The 22,238-nt window shown below is 46.7% G+C and overlaps 1 protein-coding gene across 1 annotated transcript in view; it reads right to left on the reverse strand.

Annotated features, from left to right (window-relative positions):
• Positions 1-6: 6 nt before the first annotated feature.
• SCAMP2 (secretory carrier membrane protein 2) overlaps positions 7-22,238 on the reverse strand; it is a 30,646-nt gene continuing 8,414 nt past the window's right edge. The window contains exons 2-9 of the mRNA XM_087704056.1: positions 18,107-18,187; positions 16,577-16,666; positions 11,245-11,362; positions 9,703-9,831; positions 6,626-6,788; positions 6,413-6,514; positions 2,754-2,868; positions 7-1,049 (exon numbers count right to left, since the gene is read on the reverse strand). Coding sequence (XP_087560182.1) covers positions 903-1,049; positions 2,754-2,868; positions 6,413-6,514; positions 6,626-6,788; positions 9,703-9,831; positions 11,245-11,362; positions 16,577-16,666; positions 18,107-18,187 — 945 coding nt within the window. The 3' untranslated portion in view covers positions 7-902. The remainder of the gene's footprint in view (positions 1,050-2,753; positions 2,869-6,412; positions 6,515-6,625; positions 6,789-9,702; positions 9,832-11,244; positions 11,363-16,576; positions 16,667-18,106; positions 18,188-22,238) is intronic.

The following is a 22,238-nucleotide window of genomic DNA, read 5'->3' on the forward strand; positions in this document are numbered from 1 at the left end:
AGGTGCCTATTTTATTTATTTTTTTATTAATTGAGAAATAGGAGCTTCTGCTAACGTGCTCTTTTCGGAGAAGTGTTTTCCCCTTTGGGGGTTGCATCGAGGCTGGGCGAGGAGACTGGGGAAGACCGGAGCAGATATGACAGCGCCGGGATCACTCAAATTAGAAATTATTTCCCCTTTCAACTCAAGTATTTGCTTCACTGTTCAACCTGAAACCCCCCCAATCGCCTCCTTTCAAAATCCACGGGGAACCACAATGTTGCTGGTGAATAAGACATTTATCCTCTCCGGCGATCCGAAATTTCAAGCCCAGATCGGAAACCTGTTTTGATTTGAGGGCTATAAAGGGAGGGAGGGGGTGGGGGAAAGGAGCGAGGAGTGCCTTCTACGAATTTGGGTGTTTCACATCACCCAGAAAAACATCAACACTAGGGGGGGGGAAAAACAGCCGGTATGTTCGTCCTACACTGGCAGTTAACGATCTTTGGCTAATTAATAAAAAGGCAGCAACCGGGAAGACGAAGGGATGGTTCAGTTGATGCTTCCGGCGGGAGAGTCGGGAGTGCAAAAATCGCTCCCTCCCCCACAAAAACACACGCCGGCAATGGAAGAAATGGAAAAGTGCAGGAAATATATACGTTTAAGTAGGAAAAAAAAAGTATATTGGAAGGGAAGAGAGGGGAAAAAAAAATCACACTGAAGGTTAGGCACCCCAAATTTTGTACTTTCCAACAAGGCGCGGATGGAGGCAGGGCAAAGTGGGGGAGGAAATTCCCCGCGAGCCTCTTGGGAGTTAAGTAAGGGCTTGCCCACCCGGGGTGGGGAGGGAATCGCCTGAACGTGGAGGGGCGAGATTCAGGTACCGTGTACGAATGGAAGCAGGAGCCTCGCTGGGGTCGGGCTCAGTTTCCCCGGAAAGCATTCTGAGCCGCGGCGGAGGCTGCCCCGCCGGCGGCCGACTGAAAGTTCCTGTTGGTGAGGATGCCCTGGGAGAATTCTTCCTGCGCTCTCTGGAAGCTGGCGCCTGTCCGGCGATAAAGCGAGTGGACCTTCGGGAAGCAAGGGGAGAAATTCAGCAAAAAGCCCCACCGGGAAAGATCCAGAGAATTCCTCGTTCCACTGGAGGAGACACCACCGCCCCTCCCAACATCAGCAGCATAATAATAATGGTGGCGGGAATCTGGCCATTTATGCAAATGTTGTACAGGTCGAATTACAACCCTTCATTGAGCAAGTGTTTAAAGCAATGGTCTCCAAACCTTTCTTTTGGCCATGCCACACCTAAGCATTTCTTCGTTGAAAACTGTTTTATTTCATTTTCATTTATACAATCACTTATATACTGTGCATTTAAAAAAAAGCAATAAACACAACTCATCTTCCACCATGGAAAACCAACATAGCACTTCAATCCTCCATACACCCTTTCTTCTCCCCCTCCAACTTTCATTTCTCCCCTCCAGCATTCCCCTCTTCTACTTCCCTTCCCCCTCAGACATTCCTTTCTCCCCTTCTCCCTTTCCCTCCATCTCACCCTCCTTACATTCCCCTCTCACTCCCTCTTTACTTCTCCCTCTTCTTTCTCTCTACTCCTCACTTTGGTGTATTTCTACCATTCATTAATCTATTCAATTTATATTTTACACTAAAATGAAAAAAAATGAAAAAAAAAGGAAAATAAAAGGAAAAGAGAGAAAAAAGAAAAAAGAGCACACCTAAGCATTTCTGAAATCCCGATGCTCTCCCCCTCAACGGGGACGTATAATTCTTTTAATCGAAAAGTGAACTCTCCTCACGTGAAGGAAGCCCAAAAGGCCATTGACTTGGTTTAAACAAGGTTCAAATTGCCCCCGGTTAAAAATCCTCTCCCTCTGGCCTTACTCCCAAGTCGACCCCTGTTCTTTAGCTGTTCCCTTTGCCTGGCAAAAACCCTTCTCATCTTCCTATTGGACGGGAGGGGTGGGGTAGACTTCTTGCTAATTTTGTGTTTTATTTTAAAATAAACAAAACCCCAAAAGGGCCAAATTGCCAAGGGGCTTGTTATTGTTTCTGCTGCTTATGTACAATCCGCCAAAGTGATGTGCTTGGATTTGGTATTTTAGTATGTTTTGTTTCGAAAGAAACAAATGAAACACAACAAGGGCAAAATTGCCAAGAACCTTGTTGTTGTTGTTGTTGCTGTTTACGTACAATCTACCAAAGAGATGTGATTGTTCTGACCTAGGCTTCCTACTGTGAATTCTGCTCCAGCAAAGTCTTTCAAGGGAGGATTTACAGTCACAGACCTTCTCTGGCTTGGAGAGCTGCCAGGCCGATATCAGCAAAACTTGGCAAGGAGTCTCGGAGAGTCACAACCAATTAAGGGAACTAATGGTCTCCTGCAAACTCCACTCCCCTTTCGCTCCTCTTTTATTTCCTCTGGGAGGGGCCATTCACCGTCCACCTGTGGCCTTAGTCCCAAGTCGACCCCTGTTCTTTAGCTGTTCCCTTCGTCTGGCCACTCTACGCAAGTGTACACTGGGAACAGGCTCCAGCTGTTCTTCTGCCCCACTGATTTCTGACTCCGAAGGCAGCTGATAACTGGCATACGGCCCTGGCCCCCTCTCTGCCTCCGACACAGAGCCCTCATCAGAGCCTTCCCCAGACTCCAGGACTGGCCCAGGTTCTTCCCCAACCTCCTCACTGTCCGAATCTGCTGCCAGCTCTGCAGCAGGCTTCTAGACCTCTGTCAATCATTTGTCTTCCCAACTCACTCGTTTCAGCAGCAAGAGAGAGAGCACGGCGCAAGTGGTGAAGAACATTGCGACCACCATCATGATAATCTTCACGGCCAGGTTTGGGGTCGCGGAGAGGGCCAAAATCCAGCCACTGGAGGAAGAAAAAGGAAGTGAGGGGAATATTGAATGAGTAGGAATTCGGATTGCTCTGGGAACCGGAGAAACAAGACTGGAGGCCAGCGGTATCAAAGGGCCTTACAGGTTCCTCTAAGACAGGGGGTGTCAAAGTCAAACTTTCTATTAATCTATTGTTTTACTATGCCTTTTCTATGGTGGGAAAATGGGATGGGGAGATTGTACGGAATTAGATGAGAAGTAGCCATAGCAAAATCCTTTCGAGAAAGCCAAGGTCATCCTTTGTCTCTGCACCTGACCGGAACTGGATGGGAGCAATTGCCATCATGGCAGGGGGAAATTGGACCACGTGATGGACTTGTGGGTATGCGGGTGAGATCTTGAACTTTCAACTGGGTGGGGAAAAACCGGGAAGCTTTCAGATTCGGGTTTCCCCAGATGTGCCAACATGGCTCTCTTCATAAATTGGAACTTTGAGGAATGTTTTGCCTCGGACTCTGATTTACTTTTGGATGCTATTTGGAGCCGCAGAATTTGCTCCAGAGAAGCCTGTTTGGTCTACAGGTATGATGCTTTTACAGGCAGTAGCAGCCAGAGATAAATGTCTAGAAAGTTGTGAATGTTCCAACACTGAAGGTGTTTAAGAAGAGACAGAAACAGCCATTTGTCTGCAATCGTAATGACATTTAGACTTATATACCGCTTCACAGCCCTCTCTAAACAGTTTACAGAGTCTGCCTATTTCCCCCCAACAATCTGGGTCCTCATTTTACCCACCTCGGAAGGATGGAAGGCTGAGCCAACCTTGAGCCTGGTGAGATTCGAACTGCTAGCAGTCAGCTTAAGTAGCCTTCAGTATTGCACTCTAACCACTGCGCCACCGCGGCTCATAATGGTATGGGGCTTCCTGCCTGAGCAGAAGGTTGGACTAGAAGACCTCCAAGGTCCCTTCCAATTCTGTTATTCTGCCTATGGAGATCCTCAGTCATCCAGCTCACCGTTGTCTCGAAGTTGCTTTTTCAAAAGGTGACAGGACTTTTTCGGTTTTTCCTGGGAGGCATTTCGCTTCTCGTCCAAGAAGCTTCATCGGTTCCCGCAGGTTCATGGGATGAGAAGGGAAACATTATCCAGGAAAAACCGCGGAAAAGTCCAGCCGCCTCTTGAAAAAGCAGCTTTGAGGCAGGAATAACTGATTCCATAATTGGATAATCAGGAAGAGGGTTTCTGATTTTTAACCCAGGGGGCTTTGCGAATTGATACAGGAAATAAATTTAATAAATAAAAATAAAACGGTCTTCGATCAAAGCCAGAACTACAGAATACGTCCAACTTGGTTCATGGATGTGGTTGGGTTTCCTGGCCCATAAACTCCGGCGTCATGAAGTCTGCAGACACCGCTGGTAAATTCTGCACGTGTGACTGACACACCCAAGATCCAGAAATACAAGACGAGCCGTCAGTTCTGTGCAAAAGCCTCCTTGCACAATCAGCAAACTCTGTAAAGATAGTCTAAGAACTCGGATAGAGAAGGAGGGCCCCGAGTTTCCTCCTGATGCCAGCCATAATCGAGAACAACCAATTGAATTTGCAAAGTCCACTTGGCGTGTGAAATCTGGACTGTTTGGGGATTCCCCTTCGTTCTCTCGCTCCCTGATGGGCTTGTTCAAGCCCAAGGATTTCAGGACGTACGAACTACCGTATTTTTCGGACTATAAGACACACTTTTTTGTCTCCCAAAAGGGGGTGAAAATGTCTGTGCGTCTGATAGACTGAATATTGCTGAAGCCCCGCCCACCTGCCGGCCATTTTTTTTGGCCTTCGCACACTTTTTCCAGGACTTTTTTCGGCCCGTTTTTTCGGCTTTTTTCAGGCTGTTTTTCCCAGCTTTTCTTGGCCCGTTTTTGAGGTTTTTGTCAGCTTTTTTTGGGCTGTTTTTTCCCCCCGTTTTTCTTGGGCTGTTTTTTCCCCCCGTTTTTCTTGGCCCGTTTTCGAGGTTTTTTTCAGGGTGTTTTTAAGGCTTTTGGGGGGCTGGTTTTTCCCCCAGTTTTCTTGGCCCGTTTTCGAGGCTTTTTTCAGGCTGCTTTTGAGACTTTTGGGGGGCTGTTTTTCCCCCCAAAAAATGGGCCAAAAACCCTCAAAAAGGAATAAATAAAAAGCTGGAAAAGCCCCCCCCTCCATGTTTTGCTTTCCTCTTCTAAATATAGGTATGTTTTATAGTCAGGTGCGTCTTATAATCCAAAAAATACGACACCTCCTGCCCCAGATTGACAGAGATGACGGTTGAGGACTGCTAAGCCCAGAATGCCTTACGTGAGTGAGAACTGTAATCATGGCTAGGGATGGAAAGAGAATGAGAGAGAGAGAGGGATAGGGGAAGAGATGGAGGGGAGGGGGAGATAGAGGAGGAAAGGGAGGGAGAGAGGAAGAGGAAAAGAGGGAGAGGGGAGGGAGTGGGAGAGAGAGAGAAAGAGTGGGAGAAGGGGAAGGAGGGAGAAAGAGAGGGGGAGATAGAGTGAGGGAGGGAGGGAGAGAGAGAGGGAAAGTGGGAGGGAGAGAAAGAAGGGGAGAGAGGGAGAAAGAGAGAGGGAGGGGGAGAGAAAGGAAGGGGGAAGAGGGAGACGAAGAGAATGAGGGAGAAAGGGAGAGGGGGGAGATGAAGAGAGAGAGAGGGAGGAAGAGGGAGGGAGCAGGAGAGAGCGAAGAGAGAGAGAGAAAGGGAGGGAGAGAGAGGGAAAGAGGGAGGGGGTGGGAGAGAAAGAGGAAGAGAGAGAGGGAGGAAGATAGTGAGGAAGGGAGAGAGGGAAAAAGGGAGGGAGTGGGAGAGACAGAGAGAGGGGGAGGAAGATAGAGAGGAAGGGAGAGAGGGAGAGAGAGAAAGAGAGGAGGAAGGGAGAGAGAGGGAGGAAGATAGAGAGGAAGGGAGAGAGGGAGAGAGAGAAAGAGAGAGAGGAGGAAGGGGAGAGAGGGAGGAAGATAGAGAGGAAGGGAGAGAGGGAGGGAGAGAAAGAAAGAGAGGAGGAAGGGAGAGAGAGGGAGGAAGATAGCGAGAAAGGGAGAGAGGGAGAGAGAGAAAGAAAGAGAGGAGGAAGGGAGAGAGAGGGAGGAAGATAGAGAGGAAGGGAGAGAGGGAGGGAGAGAGAAAGAAAGAAAGAGACGGGGGAAGGAGAGAGAGAGGGAAAGAGGAGAGAGAGGCAGAGAAAGAATGAGAAGAAGCGCGCGCACCGTTCACAGATCTGAAACATGCGGGGTGGTGGTGGTTGTGAGATGGGCACAAGCATGGAGTTCAAAAAGGTTAGAAGAAATACAGGCCTTTTGGGCGAGGACGGAGGGCAGGAAGCATGGAGTTAGAGGTGCTTCAGCTGGGATCTGTGGAAGCCGCAGACCAGGAAAGGGGGGGGGGGGAAACAACACAGAAGAGGCTTTAGAAAAGGGGTAAGTTAAGGGGGGTAGGTGGGAGGGGGGGACGAACCCCCAAGGCAGCAGCTCCCCCCCCCCCCGTCTGCCAGTAGAACAGCCTTCCCTGACCCGCCGGGGCTTCCCGGGAGAGACACGAGGCTTACCTGCTCCCCCAGCTAGGGATACCGACGGCCTGGACGACGTGGGCAATGATTTGGCAGAAGAAGATGAAGAAGAAGACAAAGAAACTGAAGGAGCTGTCTGACCTGTGAAAGAGAGAGAGAGAGAGAGAATCAAGGCAGGATCATCCAACGCATGGGGCCATTTACCCATTCGGCGCCCCCCCCTTGCCCTCCGGGAGGAAAGGTGATACTTGCCGGAAGGCCTTGTAAACCGGCCGGTACCAACAGAGGAAAGCGCAGGGGGTGAACAGGACGAGCCACAAGATGGACAGGCCCAAATCCGACCCCAGTTTCGAGGGCTCCACGGTGAACGCCGCCACGCAGGCGAGGAGGTTTAACACCAGGGTGACCGAGTGAACTGGCCGGGAAAGAGAGAGAGAGAGAAAAGAAAAGAAAAAGAGTTAGAAAGCTTCGCCAAGGGATCCGAAACGCGGAGGGGTTTCCTCGAGGCCCGCGGGGGACGGAAAACGGGGCGAGGGGGGTCTCTTTGTCACCGCGAAGGGTTTTAAAGTCTGGAGTGGCAACGCCCCCTCTGTGCATTGCACAAACACGGTTTCAAGGCTCTCGTTTTATTGGAAGAGGGAGCCTCGGCCAAGTTCTTTCAATCATGCCCCCCCGTTTGATGAACCGGATTGTCCAAAATACTCGGGACCCTTTCCTCACTCTGCAAATTGCTTTCTAAACGGTACATCTTGGTTAAAAAGCCCTTCGTGGCTTGGGACCAGGGGATCGGAGGGGCCGTCTCTTGCCGGCCACATCGACCCGATCCGTCAAGAGCAAGGAGGCAGGGAAGGTTGCGTGTCCCGTCCCCTGGGGAAGTGTTGCTAACCTTTTCGGCACCGGGTGGCAAAACGGGAGTGCCCGCGCATGTACGTTCCGGGAACCGGAAGAGCAGCTTGCATGCACGCATCGGGAAGACAATCCTCTGGTTTCCGGCACACACATTTGCACCGGCTAGTTGGTCTTCGCCTGCGCATGCATGCCAGAAACTGGGAGACCAGGTGGCCGGCACACCTGCAGGACACTGGAAGGTCATCTTCCCGGCGTGTGCATGCGCACCGGGCATCTGTTCTTCCGGTTTCTGGAGCTCCCACCCGTGTGAAAACCAGCTGGTTGGTGCACTGGAAACCGGAAGAGCAACAGGCGCTAGCTCATGTGCCCGGAGAGATGGCTCTGTGTGTCACTTCCGGCACGCATGCCCTAAGTTTGCCATTACGGCCCTAGGGAGATACACCTGGTGGGACCCAGAAGAAGGGTCTTCTCCATGGTGGCCCCCTCTCTCTGGAACATCATCCCTTCAGAGATTAGAATGGCCCCCACTAACTCTCTTCTGGAAGATGCTGAAGACCTGTGGTAACCCAGAGTGGGATGGAGCCCATTAAATGGCTACTGTGATCCGGCTGTCACTAGGGTGGGGGGGGCTGGAGAGTGATTTTATTACATTGATTTATTATAAGACTCTTCTTTGGTTATTTTTTTTGATTAATTTTCTATTTTTTAACAACAAACATGTAAAATACACACACACAAACTTTAGATGTTTTGTGTGCCTGTATTTACACAATACAATATGACATTTACACAATACAATACGAACAGGAACTTCCTGTTCTTTCTAATAGCAATCATCAATCGATACCGCTCACCTTATATTATTTCCCCTTCTTTTGGATTTCACCATTCTTAACCCTCTTATTTTACCCATAACTATTATTTTTTTGAGTTTTGTTATATTCCTTCATTGATTCTTGTTTCTTTCCTCCATCCACCTATACCATTTATCCCATATCTGGTAGAATTCTGATTCTTCTTTTCCCTGAATTTCTTTAGTTAGTTTGTCCATTTCAGCACAATCCATAACCTTTCTTATTATTTTATCTTCGCTTATGATTAATTTGTTTTTCCATTTCTGGGCAAAGGCAATCCTTGCCGTTGTAATTATATTACGGTTATTTGGTTATTTTTATGTGAGATTTTATAGTCTGTAATCCGCCTTGAGCTGCCATGTGAGACTAGGAGGCAATATAAATTCTGTAAATAAATAAAACAAATGAACCAAAAGTGAAAATCTTTTGGGCTACTCCTAATCCAGAGGACAACGAGAGATAAAACCTTCTGCTCTGCCTTTTGTGCGAAGCGACATTCAGATTAAGTTTGTTCAGAAACCAAGTAAATTTTTATAGACCTCTGGAGAATACAGAGGTGCTTCCAGCTTTTAAAACCTCAATGGCATAATCATGTTAATGCCTGTGCTTTTAATAGGAACGGGATGCTTCCTCCTTGAACCTTCCTCCACCCACATGGCAGAAGGGGCCGCTGGTCAGCTGAGACCGCTTGTGCTTTGCGAGCATGCGGTGAAAACCTCCCGTCAGGCCTGCATTTATATTCCTTTTAGAATTTTGGCCTGCCACACTTTCTCTTATTTCATTATGCTGTTTCATTAGTATAGTTGATGGGAGGGGGGAATAGAAAGGAGTAGGATTGAGGAATGTATTGTTTTTCATTCTTTACTAGAAGCCAAGGTCTTCCTTTTGTCTCCACACTTTCACACCTGACCGGAAGAAGCTGGGCATGGACGCCAGCGTGGAAGGAGGAGATTGGACCATGTGATGGATTGTGCGTGTGGGGACAAGATCATGAACTTTTAACTGGGTGGGATTCTGATTTAACTTCCAGAGTTGGAATCCCCACAGCACTATGCCAACATGCCTGCTTTATTAAATTGGAACTTTGAGCATAGTTTTGCCTTCGACTCTGATTTAATTCTACATGACACCTGCCATGAACTCTGGGGAAGGATGGATGGGAGGGTTGGGGGAAAAAGAAAGTAAAAGCTGTTATCTTCCCTGAGATGCTACCTCAAGGTCATCCAGATGGGAGAAGGCAGAAACTACATACCATCCTGCAGTTGACCACGTTGAAAACATCTTGCCTTAATCGGATTGCTTGGGCAGGGGGAGAGGGTCAACAATGGGAAACAGTTATGCAAGGGATAAAAGTTGAATTTAGGGATTTGGGCACGCGATTCTCAGTTCCGGCTATGTTTGACTGCAATAACACTCGACTTCCCAACGAACGGAGCTAAAGATTGTTTTTACTTAAGAGGTTTAAGTCGTGGTGGGAATGGAAATCGGAAACATCAACCGTGCACCTCTAATGGGTTCTTTTTTACCTATTTTTTTTTAAAAAGGCAAACAAAAAAATTCCCAATGTTTTCGTTTGTCATGGAGAAAGCTTCCCGCACTCTTTCGCTCCCCCGCTTTTCTACTCACACATCCACAGGTAATACATCATTTTGCAAATGTGCTGATAGTCGGCTGGGATCTCCGCGGAGAAATCTTGATAGAAGCATGGCTTGACGGGGCAGAACTTTGGAAGCGGGGGCCAGTTGTTCTGTTTCGCTGGAGGGGAGAAAAGAGAAGGCATTTCGGGAAGGCCTTCCACCACGGTGCCGGAATTGGCAAGCTGTCAGGCCTGCAATTATATTCCTTGTAGAATGCCACACTTTCTCTTATTTCATTAGGCTGTTTCTTTAGTACAGTCGATGGGAGGGGGGAATAGAAGGAGTAGGATTGTGGAATGTATTGTTTTTCATTCTTTACTAGAAGCCAAGGTCATCCTTTGTCTCCGCACCAGTACACCTGACCGGAAGAAATTGGGTGTGGATGCCAGTGTGGAAGAAGAATATTGGACCATGCGATATATTGTGGGTGTGGCGACAAGATCATGAACTTTTAACTGGGTGGAATTCTGATGTCATTTCCAGTATTGGAATTCCACAGCAATGTGCCAACATGCCTGTCTTATTAAATTGGAACTTTAAGGATAGTTTTGCCTTTGACTCGGATTTAATTCTGCATGGTATTTGGAACGCTGCTCTGAGGAGGGGGTTGGAGTAGATGTCTTGCTCATTTATTATTTTGGGGAGAAAAGGGGGTTTGAGCATTAAAGAGTGCGGAGAAGAGCAGCAAAGGTGATTATGGGGATTGGAGGCTAAAATATATGAAGAACGGTGGCAGGAAATGGGTATGTCTTAATGAAAAAGAGGGATGAGGGATGACAGGATAAGGTTACCCCTATATACGTGCTAGTCGTTCCTGACTCTAGGGGGCAGTGCTCATCTCCATTTCAAAGCCAAAGAGCCAGCGCTGTCCGAAGACGTCTCCGTGGTCATGTGGCTGGCATGACTCAACACTGAAGGCACACGGAACGCTGTTCCCTTCCCACCAAAGATGGTTCCTATTTTTCTACTTGCATTTTTTACGTGCTTTCGAACTGTTAGGTGGCGGAAGCTGGGATGAGTAACGGGAGCTCACTCCGTTACGTGGCGCTAGGGATTCGAACCGCCGAACTGCCAACCTTTCTGATCGACAAGCTCAGCGTTTTAGCCACTCAGCCACCGCGTCCCATATAAAATACGTATAAGTATAATCTTTATTGTCATTGTACCTATCAATGAAATTGATTATATAGATAGCAGCCTTCCAATATTTGAGGGGCTGCCACAAAGAAGAGGGAGTCAAGCTATTCTCCAAAGCACCTGAGCGTAGAACAAGAAGCCATGGATGGAAACTAATCAAGGAGAGAAGCAAGCTGGGTTGAAGGAGAAACTTCCTAACCCGCGAGGACAATTAGGCAATGGAACGACTTGCCTCCAGGTACTGTGGGGGCTCTAACTCTGAAGGTTTTTAAGAAGAGACTGGACAGCCCTTTGTCTGGAATGGCACAGGGTCTCTTGCTCGAACAGGGGTGGTGGTGGTGGACTAGAAGACCTCCAGGGTCCCTTCCAGGCCGGTCATTCTGTTATTACTCACGGTCAAAGGCAGCTGCGCTGTTCTGCAGTTCGCGCTCCTTTCTGTCCAATTCCGCAGCTTTCCTTTCTAATTCTTCTTGCTGCTTCAGAAGCCCAGCCTGCGCTGCTGAGGCCACAGACTGGAGGCCGGGAGAAGCAATGGAAATTATTAGAAAAGGGGAGGGAAGGGTTAAAAGTCAATTCTAGGGCAGTGTTTCTCAACCTTGGCGACTTTTAAGTCCTGTGGACTTCAACTCCCAGAATCCCCCAGCCAGCACAGCTGGCTGGGGGATTCTGGGAGTTGAAGTCCACAGGACTTAAAGTCGCCAAGGTTGAGAAACACTGATCTAGGGGATGGGCAGGGGGGGCTAGCGAAAGAGCCTGCAGCTCTAATCCTTTTGGAGTGGAGGTTGTGTTGCTTTCTAGTCTTTATTTTTTTTAAAAAAAAAATTAGAAGTTTTTTTGTTTTTATTCTTTCTAAGAGTACTCTGTGACATGGTTTATTATAAATTTAAATTAAAAATACATTTTTAGTTACATACACATTTCTCTTTTAAAAAATTTTGGTTGCTTATTTCCGTTGAATTGAAACCAATTTCTCAATTTTCTACGGAAATATTACTTCGTTATAAATTTTTATTTTAAAGACATAAGCACAGAAACAAACACATAACTTAAAAAACAACATAGGAACAATAAGTTCCATCGTATATCATACCGGAGTTCCGAATCGGTTTCTTTGCAGTTAGTGTTTTCCCTACTCTAGATTTCTATCTTGCGTTCATAATCTCCTTGTTCGTTATCCATTTTTATGTACAATTCTTTGTTTATTTAAACTTAGCTACTTATGACCAAATATTATTTATCTATATTATACTTTATATTTCTACTGTCATTTATTCTCTTACATACAGTTATAGGTATACATTCGCATAGTTATTCTTTTTCTTTGCCATTCTTATATTATTATTATTCCATTTAAAAGGTTATAAGGTGGAATGCTTTGTTTACCATCCTTCACACCTCCTATGACACCACCTTGTTTTCTAATTACCCGCCCGAGTGTTTGATTGCTGAATGAAAGTTGGGTTTTATTATTTTTCTGTTGTTCACATATTGTTTTGTTTTGACCTTGCACCTCCCCTCCCCTGTGGTTGTAAGCCGCCCTGAGTCCCCTCAGGGAAAAGGGCGGCATATAAATCCCAATAAATCCCAATAAAATCCCAAAATCTAGTCTTTAAAACAGCTTTTTTTTCCAACTTGGCAATTAGTGAGATGGGTGGACTTCCAAGTCCCAGAATTCCCCTGGGCTGAGGAATTCTGGGAGTTGAAGTCTACATCTCTTAAAGTTGCCATGTTGGAAAAAGGAATGCCTTAAAAAGTATTCAGGCATTCCGCCAATCCAGCCTTTTCACGCCAACCCAGCCTTTTAATATTTAATTGACGCTTATTCTTGGTTTTATATTTAGCCCTTCTTATTGATGAACTGGATTTTAATAAAGGTTTTTAGGCTTTTTATGTTTTTCCGCTGGGAGTTAACTGAGATGGATGGCATCTACATTGGATACATGAATTGATCAAGTAATAAATAGTGGCACCATTAAATACTAGATTTTGGAAGAATTTGGTTATCTGTCTCTAGGTTTCTCCAAGGAATCAGAGGAAGCCCATGTTTGTTTTAAAAAAGCCCTAAAGGTTCCCCTTGCACATATGTGCTAGTCGTTTCCGATTCTAGGGGGTGCTGCTCATCTCCGTTTCAAAGCCGAAGAGCCAGCGCTGTCCGAAGACGTCTCTGTGGTCATGTGGCCGGCATGACTCAACGCTGAAGGCGCACGGAACGCTGTTCCCTTCCCACCAAAGGTGGTTCCTATTTTTCTACTTGCATTTCTTACGTGCTTTCGAACTGCTAGGTTGGCAGAAGCTGGGACAAGGAACGGGAGCTCACTCCGTTACAATGGTGCTAGGGATTCGAACCGCCAAGCTTTCTGATTGGCAAACTCAGCATCTTAGCCACTGAGTTACCGCGTCCCTATAGGCTCTTAAAACCTATTGCCATCTAGTGTTTTTTGATCAGCTTTCTTGATTTTCTAGGAAATTGTGCACGTGAAATAAAAAAAATTTCAGACATGCAGATAGAAGAACTTATTCGAATTTCTCCCTTGAGAGGCAAATATTGCCATTTCTCTCTTTCTGCTTTCTGAGGTCCTTGTTCCAAACATAATTCCAAACAGCACCAGGAAAGGACTAGTATCTCAGAAGAGAAGTGGGTTTTATGTGTTCTGACCGAGGTTTCCCAAGAGCATGAAACAGATTCTTTCTCCTGGCAAAACCCCCTTTTATTAATTGACGTGAATTCTGCTCATTCACATCCAGCAAAGTCTTTCAAGGGAGGATTTTCAGTCACAAACCTTCTCTGGCTTGGAGAGCTGCCAGGCCGATCTCTGCAAAACTTGGCAAGGAGTCTCGGAGAGTCAGGAACCAATTAAGTGAATTAATTGTCTCCTGCAAACTCCACTCCCCTTTCGCTCCCCTTTTATTTCCTCTGGGAGGGGCCATTCATCGTCCACCTGTGGCCTTACTCCCAAGTCGACCCTTGTTCCTTAGCTGCTCCCTTTGTCTGGCAACTCTGCACATGCGCACACTGGGAACAGGCTCCAGTTGTTCATCTGCCTCACTCATGTCTGACTCTGAAGGCAGCTGATAACTGGCATATGGCCCTGGCTCCCTCTCTGCCTCCAACACAGAGCCCTCGTCCGAGCCTTCCCCAGACTCCAGGACTGGCCCAGGTTCCTCCTCAACCTCCTCACTGTCCGAATCTGCTGCCAGCTCCGCTGGTTGCTGGTGGGCCACAACATTATGATCAGGAGGAATAAAAACATAAAGCAGGATCCCTTGTGTGTGTGTGTGTGTCTGGAGGGGAGAAGTGATTACAGGAAGTCCTGGAGTTACAACCATCTATTCAGGCTGCTTAATGGCCGCGTGAACAACCCAACAACTGCAGGGATTCACGTGGCAACGGGGCAAAAACTCACTTAATAAATGTCTCACTGAACAAGAGAAAATTTTCAAGCTCAATTGAGGTTGTTAAGTCGAGGAGGCCTGTAACTTCCTGGAGCAGGGGTCTCCAACCTTGGCAACTTTTAAGCCTGGCGGACTTCAGCTCCCAGAATTCCTCAGCCAGCTTTGCTTTGCTGGCTGAGGAATTCTGGGAGTTGAAGTCCGCCAGGCTTAAAAGTTGCCAAGGTTGGAGAACCCCTGTCCTAAGAGGGAGGAGGGCCGCAAGATTCTCTCTCGGTGGCATTTGCTACCCTTCCCTTTTTTACCTGCTGGAGACTCTGACCGCTGCTGTCCTCTAGCAACCTCTGCCTCTCTGAACCTTCCGGGCTTGCCGAGATGAATTTAGGAGTCAGGTACTTGCTCGCCTGTCTAAGCAGCAGCTGCAACACACAACTAGGCTTGTGCTAAGCTTACGGGATGGGCCTGATCTGCTGGCTCCTGCAACGGAGTCACCGGCCCTCGAAAACAGGTTAGACAAGCAAGGTAAGGACAGGAGGAGAAAAACCGCACGCGGGAAAGCACGCCACCAGGAGTAGACTTAATGCTTCTCTCTCTCTCTCTCCTCATCCAAAGGCAGGAAATTAAAATATTCTCTGGGATTTCCCGCTCTTTGGAGGGAGGGATTTAAGCAAAGTCACCCATGGACAAATGGATTCTTGTGATTCCCAAGGGTGCTTCCCCTCCCTCTCCCCCTTTAAGAGGCAACTGGATTTTCTGGTTTTTCTTTGAAGAGGTTTTGCTTCTCATCCAAGAAGCTTCTTAAGCTCTGACTGGGGTGGTGGGGTGGTAGGGGTGGAGAATGGAAGGATTGATATTTGGTGCAGAATATAAATCTGCAAGCTCTGAACGCATGGGATCGAATGATTTATATTCCAGTTGCCTCTTGGACCTGGGTGATTGAGAACCTCCATAGATATTGATTCTTGCGATGGTTCCCGAATGTTTTTGTTTTTAACTGTTTAACTGTTTATTAAATTTATAGGCCGCCCAATCCCGGAGGACTCTGGGCGGCTTACAGAAACAGAAATTAAAAAACAGATAAAACACGACAAATTTAAAAAGACACAGCATGCACCCAATCTAAGCGGGGCTGGACCCCAATCCAGAGGTCAACAGCCCCAGGCCTGCCGGAATAGCCAGGTCTTAATAGCTTTTTGGAAGGCCATGAGAGTGGGTAGGGTCCGGATCTCTGGGGGCAGCTCGTTCCATAGGGCCGGAGTGGCAACAGAGAAGGCCCTGCTCCGAGGCGTTGCCAGCCGGCATTGTCCAGCTGACGGTACCTGGAGAAGGCCCATCCTGTGCGATCTTATTGGTCTTAGGGAGGTGTGCGTTTTTAGATCATTAGTAGGAGGAGGAGATACTGTAAAACAGGCCAAAAAAGAAAGAAAGAAAGAAAGAAAGAAAGAGAGAGAGAGAGAGAGAGAGAGAGAGAGAGAGAGAGAGAGAGAGAAAAGAGAGAATATATTTGTAGCTCAGGATTGGACTGTGGGGTCCCTGGTGGTTTCTGAGCTTGGTGGTTTTCTAGTAGACGTTTCATGACCCAACTAGGTAACATCATCAGTGCTTAAAGGGAGCGGGGTTAGAAGGACGACGTTATCCAGTTTGGGAACGAAACTACCAAGCTCAGAGAGCACCAAGGACCCCAGAAGCAAAATGCCAGACAAGGAAGAATGGATGGAAACTGACCAAGGAGAGATTCAATCTAGAAATAAGGGGAAATTTCTAACAGGGAGAACAATCAACCCACGGAACAAAAGTTGCCTTCAGAAGTTGGGGAGCTTCATCACTGGAGGCTTTCAAGAAGAGACTGGACTGCCATCTCTCAGAAGTGGTGTAGGGTCTCCTGCTTGAGTGAGGGGTTGGACTCCCTTCCAACTCTGTTAATCTGGACGAGGAGAGTGGCAAGAAGTGTTCCGGATTAAACTATCCAGAACAAAAGCTTGCTTCCTCTTCCTTATGAACAGAGGCAGAAACTCCACCCCACCCCCACCCCCAAATGCAAAGAAAAAGATATTAAGATACCTTTTCCAGAGGATTACCACCCTGATCGGCATTTCATGGGCCTGTCTATTATGGGTTAGCCTAGGACAGTGGTTCCCAAACTTGGCAACTTTAAGACTTGTGGACTTCAACTTGTAGAATTCTCCAGCCAGCTCTGCTGGCTGGAGAATTCTGGGAGTTGAAGTCCACAAGTCTTAAAGTTGCCAAGTTTGGGAACCACTGGTCTAGGATATGGGATGACGTCCTATAGAGACTCTATAATGCAAGGAGTAAATTGGGGGGGGGAGGGGGCACACCTGTGGGGTGGGCTCCACAGAAGTCTGCAACACGGCAGGCTGAGAGGCGCCAGCAGTACGGGTGGCTGGGATGGTCTGAGCGGCATTCGTCTAGAGGAGGAGAGGAAAATATTATTATTCATCAAATTTGTCCGTCATCTCGCAAGGCACCTCTTTAGGTGGTTTACAACTTCAAAATAAAACCGTGTGTGTGTAAAATTGCAATAAAAATACAGGTTATAACTTAAAACCTAAAAGATGGGGAGGAAGGGGAGCAGATATCAGAAAGCGGGAGATAAGAGATAAAACATCCAGCTCCTAATTATTTATTTTTTTAAAAACCCTTTATCTAGCTACCTGGGACCCAGATTGTTGGGGGCAACAGGCTGCCTCGGTAAACCGCTTAGACAGGGCTGTATAGCACTGTGAAGTGGTATATAAATCTAAGTGCTATTGCTATTTTCCTTCCTTCCTTCCCAATGGTTAGAATGCAGTATTGCAGGCTCACTCTGCCCACTGCCATCAGTTCGATCCTCACAGGCTCAAGGTTGACTCAGCCTTCCAGCCTTCTGGGGTCTGTCAAAGGAGGACGCAGATTGTTGGGGGCAAGAGGCTGACTCTGCAAACCACTTAGGGAGGACTGTAAAGCACTCTGAAGTGGTATATAAGTCTGAGTGTCCTTCCTTCCTTCCTTCCTTCCTTCCTTCCTTCCTTCCTTCCTTCCTTCCTTCCTTCCTTAATGCAGCATTGCAGGGAAATGCTACCCCCTGCCTGGAGCTCGATCTTGACTGGCTCAAGGTTGACTCAGCCTTCCATCCTCCCGAGGTTGGTCAAAGGAGGACCCAGATTGTTGGGGGCAAGAGGCTGACTCTCTAAACCGCTTAGAGAGGACTGTAATGCACTCTGAAGTGATATATAAGTCTGAGTGCCCTTCCTTCCTTCCTTCCTTCCTTCCTTTCCTCCTTCCTTCCTGAATGCAGCATTGAAGGGAAACGCTGCCCCCAGCCTGCAGTTCGATCTTGACTGTCTCAAGGTTGACTCAGTCTTCCATCCTTCCGAGGTCGGTCAAAAAGGATAACCCAGATTGTTGGGGGCAAGAGGCTGACTTTGTAAATTGCTTACGGAGGATTGTAATGCACTCTGAAGTGATATATGTCTGAGTGTTCCTTCCTTCCTTCCTTCCTTCCTTCCTTCCTTCCTTCCCTCCCTCCCTCCTTCCTTCCTTCCTTCCTTCCTTCCTTCCCTTCCCTTCCTTAATGCAGCATTGCAGGGAAACGCTACCCCAGCCTTGAATTCCATCTTGACTGTCTCAAGGTTGACTCAGCCTTCCATCCTTCCGAGGTTGGTCAAAGGAGGACCCAGATTGTTGGGGCAAGGGGCTGACTCTGCAAAGTGCTTAAAGATGTATGTAAAGCACTATGAAGTGGCATACAAGTCTAAGTGCAGTTGCTATTTCAACCAACTTTGACCAGCTCCCCATCAAACGTTGAAAAGCCCATGTAAAAACCACTGAAAGCGACATATAACAGTTGACTATACCCCTGAACTTACTTGCCGAGAAGTCTCCGAGAAGGGATTGAATTCATCCAGGGTACCCTGGTTCGCATTGGCCAGCTGAGTGACTGAAGGATCCTGGTTGAGAAGAAGAGAGGAGAAGGAGGAGGAAGAATATTAATAGGTTTCCTGGAACATGTCAGGAAATTGTATGTTTAATTTTAGATGAGGTTCTTGGACACCCTTCTGTTTACAGTCTAGAGTGGTGTTTCTCAACCGTGTGAATTTCAAGGTGGCAGGGAATTCTGGGAGTGGAAGTCCACATATTCTGAAAGTTGCCAAGTTGGGAAAACATTTCCTTGAAAGCATTCAGCCATTCTGCAGACCCAGCATTTTTCCCCTAGGCCAGGTTTTTAATGTTTAAATTGTTAAGAACCGCTCCCCCCCATAACCATAATGGCTAAGAACCAATGGTAATTTCCTGTGCTCCCAAGTAAAGGTAAACGTTCCCCTCGCACATATGTGCTAGTCGTTCCCGACTCTAGGGGGCGGTGCTCATCTCCGTTTCAAAGCCGAAGAGCCAGCACTGTCCGAAGACGTCTCCGTGGTCATGTGGCCGGCATGACTCAACGCCGAAGGCGCATGGAACACTGTTCCCTTCCCACCAAAGGTGGTCCCTATTTTTCTACTTGCATTTTTTACGTGCTTTCAAACTGCTAGGTTGGCAGAAGCTGGGACAAGTCACGGGGGCTCACTCCGTTACGCGGCGCTAGGGATTTGAACTGCTGACCTTTCTGATCGACAAGCTCAGCGTCTTAGCCACTGCGTCCACATAGCCACTGAGCACTTGTGCTCCCAAGCGGGTAACTATAAACCTAAAACAGTCAGGTTAGCCCCCAAATGAAGTAAATTCTTAATTTCCAATTCCCAAAAAAATTAGCCCCGCCTACTTTGTGGCCCCCAAACCTCCCAGTGTAAAGGGGGCCCTCGGCCACCAAAATGTTGCATCTCCCTTGCCCTAAAATCATAAAATATTGGCGTAAGATAAGAAAGTGGCTGGAAGAGATGGGTGAGCAGAGGACAGAGTTGAAGCTGGGAATGTTTCCCCTGGGTATTTCTGATGGAAAAATGGGGAAAAAATTACAATACATAACATTCCATATTCTAACTGCAAGTAGAATCATTTTAGCACAGAACTGGAAACCAACAGACACTCCCCCCCCCCCCCAGACCCAACTATAAGAGGGAAAATTTATGAATGCCCAGAAATGGATTGGCTGTCTATGGAAATGAAGGTGGGGGGGGAAGAAACCGCGTGCTATCCATTTTGAAATAGATGGTATTCCTGGCTTGGGAGTAAACGTAAAACTTGGGGTATAAAAGGTTAAAGTATAATGTATAGAATGTAAAAGGTATAAGAAAAATATTGATATTGATTTGATGTTATCATAACTTCAATAAGGACATAACTTAGGATATTGAAATTGAGGTAGGCTTTTGGTAAAGCGTGACCCGTCAAAACCGCGTTCCACAAAAGCGCGGTCGACGAAATCGCGTATGTGACGTCATCACAACGCGACAAAAAAGATCAAAAAATTGAAATAAAAATTAAATTACAGCAAGCCGATTCACATAAAGGTAAGGGTTAGGTTAAGGGTTAGGGTTAGGTTTAGAGCGTTAGCGTTACGTTTAGCGTTAGGTTAAGGGTTAGGTTTAGGGTTAGGTTTGGGGGGGTTAGAGTAAGGTTTTCGCTTTATTTTTACATTTTTCGATCTTTTTCGTCGCGCTGTGATGACGTCACATACGCGCTTTCGTCGACCGCGATTTTGTGGTGGAACCTTGGTAAAGAGAATTGTTACGAAAGGTATTGATACCGATACGGAAAAGCTCTTATAAGTGTAAATTTGTGTTTTGGGTCCTGTCTTTTAAATGTTGGAAAGTTCAATAAATACTTTTTTTTAAAAAAATAAAAAATGTTGCATCTCCCTGTGCAAAGCCGCAACAAAACAACTTTCATTGCAACTCAGCTGGAGAGGTGAACTTTGCAAACTGCATTTAATGAATAACTTTGGGCAAAGAGCTGAAGTGCTGACACTCCCACCCTAAACAATGTTGTTATACAACTTTGTGAATCACTCCAGGGAGGGGAAACAGGTACGCACTGCAGGTAAAGAGGCTCGAAAACCAGTCCGGGGAGTCCTCAACTTACCACCACAATCGGGCCCGGAATTTAGGTTGCTAAGTGAATTTTGCTACGGTTTAAGACCTTTCTTGCCACAGTTTTTAAGGGAATCCCTGCCGTTGTTAAATGAGTAAGTCGGTTAAGTGACTCTGGTGTCCGCAAGGTCAGCGGGGAAGCCCGATTCGCTTAACGGCCGCGTGACCAACTTATCAACTGCAGGGATTCACTTAACAAGGGTGGCAAGAAAAGGTCGCAAAAGGAGGCAAACCTCTCACTTAACAAACGTTAGTCCAACAGTTAGTGAGTTAAGTCCAACAGAAATGTGTGGTTGTAAATCGAGGATGCTCTGTATTCCAAAAAAGTCCGTCTTAAAGGATTATACAGCAGAGCCTCAGGTCACAAACACTTCTGACCACGACCGTATTGGGTGCCGACCAAAAAATCCACTAAATAGAATAGAATAGAATAATAGAGTTGGAAGGGACCTTGGAGGTCTTCCAGTCCAACCCCCTGCCTAGACAGGAAACCCTACATCAATTCAGACAAATGCTTATCCAATCTCTTCTTAAAAACTTCCAGTGTTGGAGCATTTACAATTTCTGGAGGCAAGTTGTTCCACTGATTAATTATTCTGTCAGGAAATTTCTCCTTAGTTCTAAGTTGCTTCTCTCCTTGATTAGTTTCCACCCATTGCTTCTTGTTCTACCCTCAGGTGCTTTGGAGAATAGTTTGACTCCCTCTTCTTTGTGGCAGCCCCTGAGAGATTGGAAGACTGCTATCATGTCTCCCCTGGTCCTTCTTTTCATCAAACTAGACATCCCCAGTTCCTGCAACCGTTCTTCATATGTTTTAGCCTCCAGTCCCCTAATCATCCTGGTTGCTCTTCTCTGCACTCTTTCTCCACATCTTTTTTACAGTGTGGCGTTTCACTCTGGTCATGAAAACATCCTCGGGTGGCGATCAAACACAGCCACAGCAATTTCCCCTGCTGCGCCATCACTCTTGCTTCCGGTCAGGGTTGCGACCAAAGTCCTGGAATGGATTACGGTTGTGACCAGAGCTTCCACTGTATTTTTATTTGACGGCATTTGATTTCCTGGACTAAGAAGATAACCGTTTCCTTTTTGAGAAAGTTAAATAAAAGTTTGTTTCGGACTTGGAACAAAAAAAAAATAAAAAGGGAAAGAACCCAATAGTGAAAGATGGATTTCACGACTTGAACCTACCTAATGGAATTTAAAACAAAACACAAAATAAGACACTTGGACTCTGCTTTAAGTACACACAAAATTTAATATCCCAGGTGAAGCAAGCGTCCTGGAAAAAAAAAGACATCGCGGAAGGAGGTGTACAAACCTGAAAGTCTGCTGAGTGATTGGCAGCAGCTTTCCCGATATTACGGGATCTCGGCTTTATAGAAAAAGGAAGAGAGGCAGCTTGCAAATTGCACGACTTGCTTTGTCACACCGAGCTTGCCTAAGTGTGAACGTTGGACTTCCTGAGCAGGGTGGAATAGGGGAAGCAGCAGCCTAGTGCCTGGACACCAAAATGCTCCAATTTTCTTGAAGCTAGGCCACAAATCAAAGCGAGATGTCCCGGCGTTGCTTTAATTTATAAATGTCCCCTCAAGGCTTCACAAAGGCCTCTTAAGAGAAATTATGAAGGCCCAGCTCACATTCTGGTTAATGGAGGTTTCGTCACCTCCTGGTATCTTTTTGTCTCTCTGTCTGTCTGTCTGTCTGTCTGTGTGAGAGTGAGGGAAATATTGAAAGACACAGAGAGACGGAGATTGAGAGAGGGGGATGGAGAGAAAGATTGAAAGAGAGAAAGACAGAGAGGGAGAGAAAGAGAGAGGGAGAGAAAGACAGAGAGAGGAAGAGAGAGGGAGGGAGAGAGAGTGGGGAGAGAGATTGAAAGACAGAGAGACGGAGATTGAGAGAGGGTGGATGGAGAGAAAGATTGAAAGAGAGAAAGACAGAGAGGGAGAGAAAGACAGAGAGGAAGAGA

This window comes from Thamnophis sirtalis, unplaced genomic scaffold (genome assembly GCF_051295495.1).
Source record: "Thamnophis sirtalis isolate CommonGarterSnake01/CBP01778 unplaced genomic scaffold, rThaSir2_p1.2 scaffold_2, whole genome shotgun sequence".
Classification (NCBI taxonomy): Eukaryota; Metazoa; Chordata; class Lepidosauria; order Squamata; family Natricidae; genus Thamnophis; species Thamnophis sirtalis.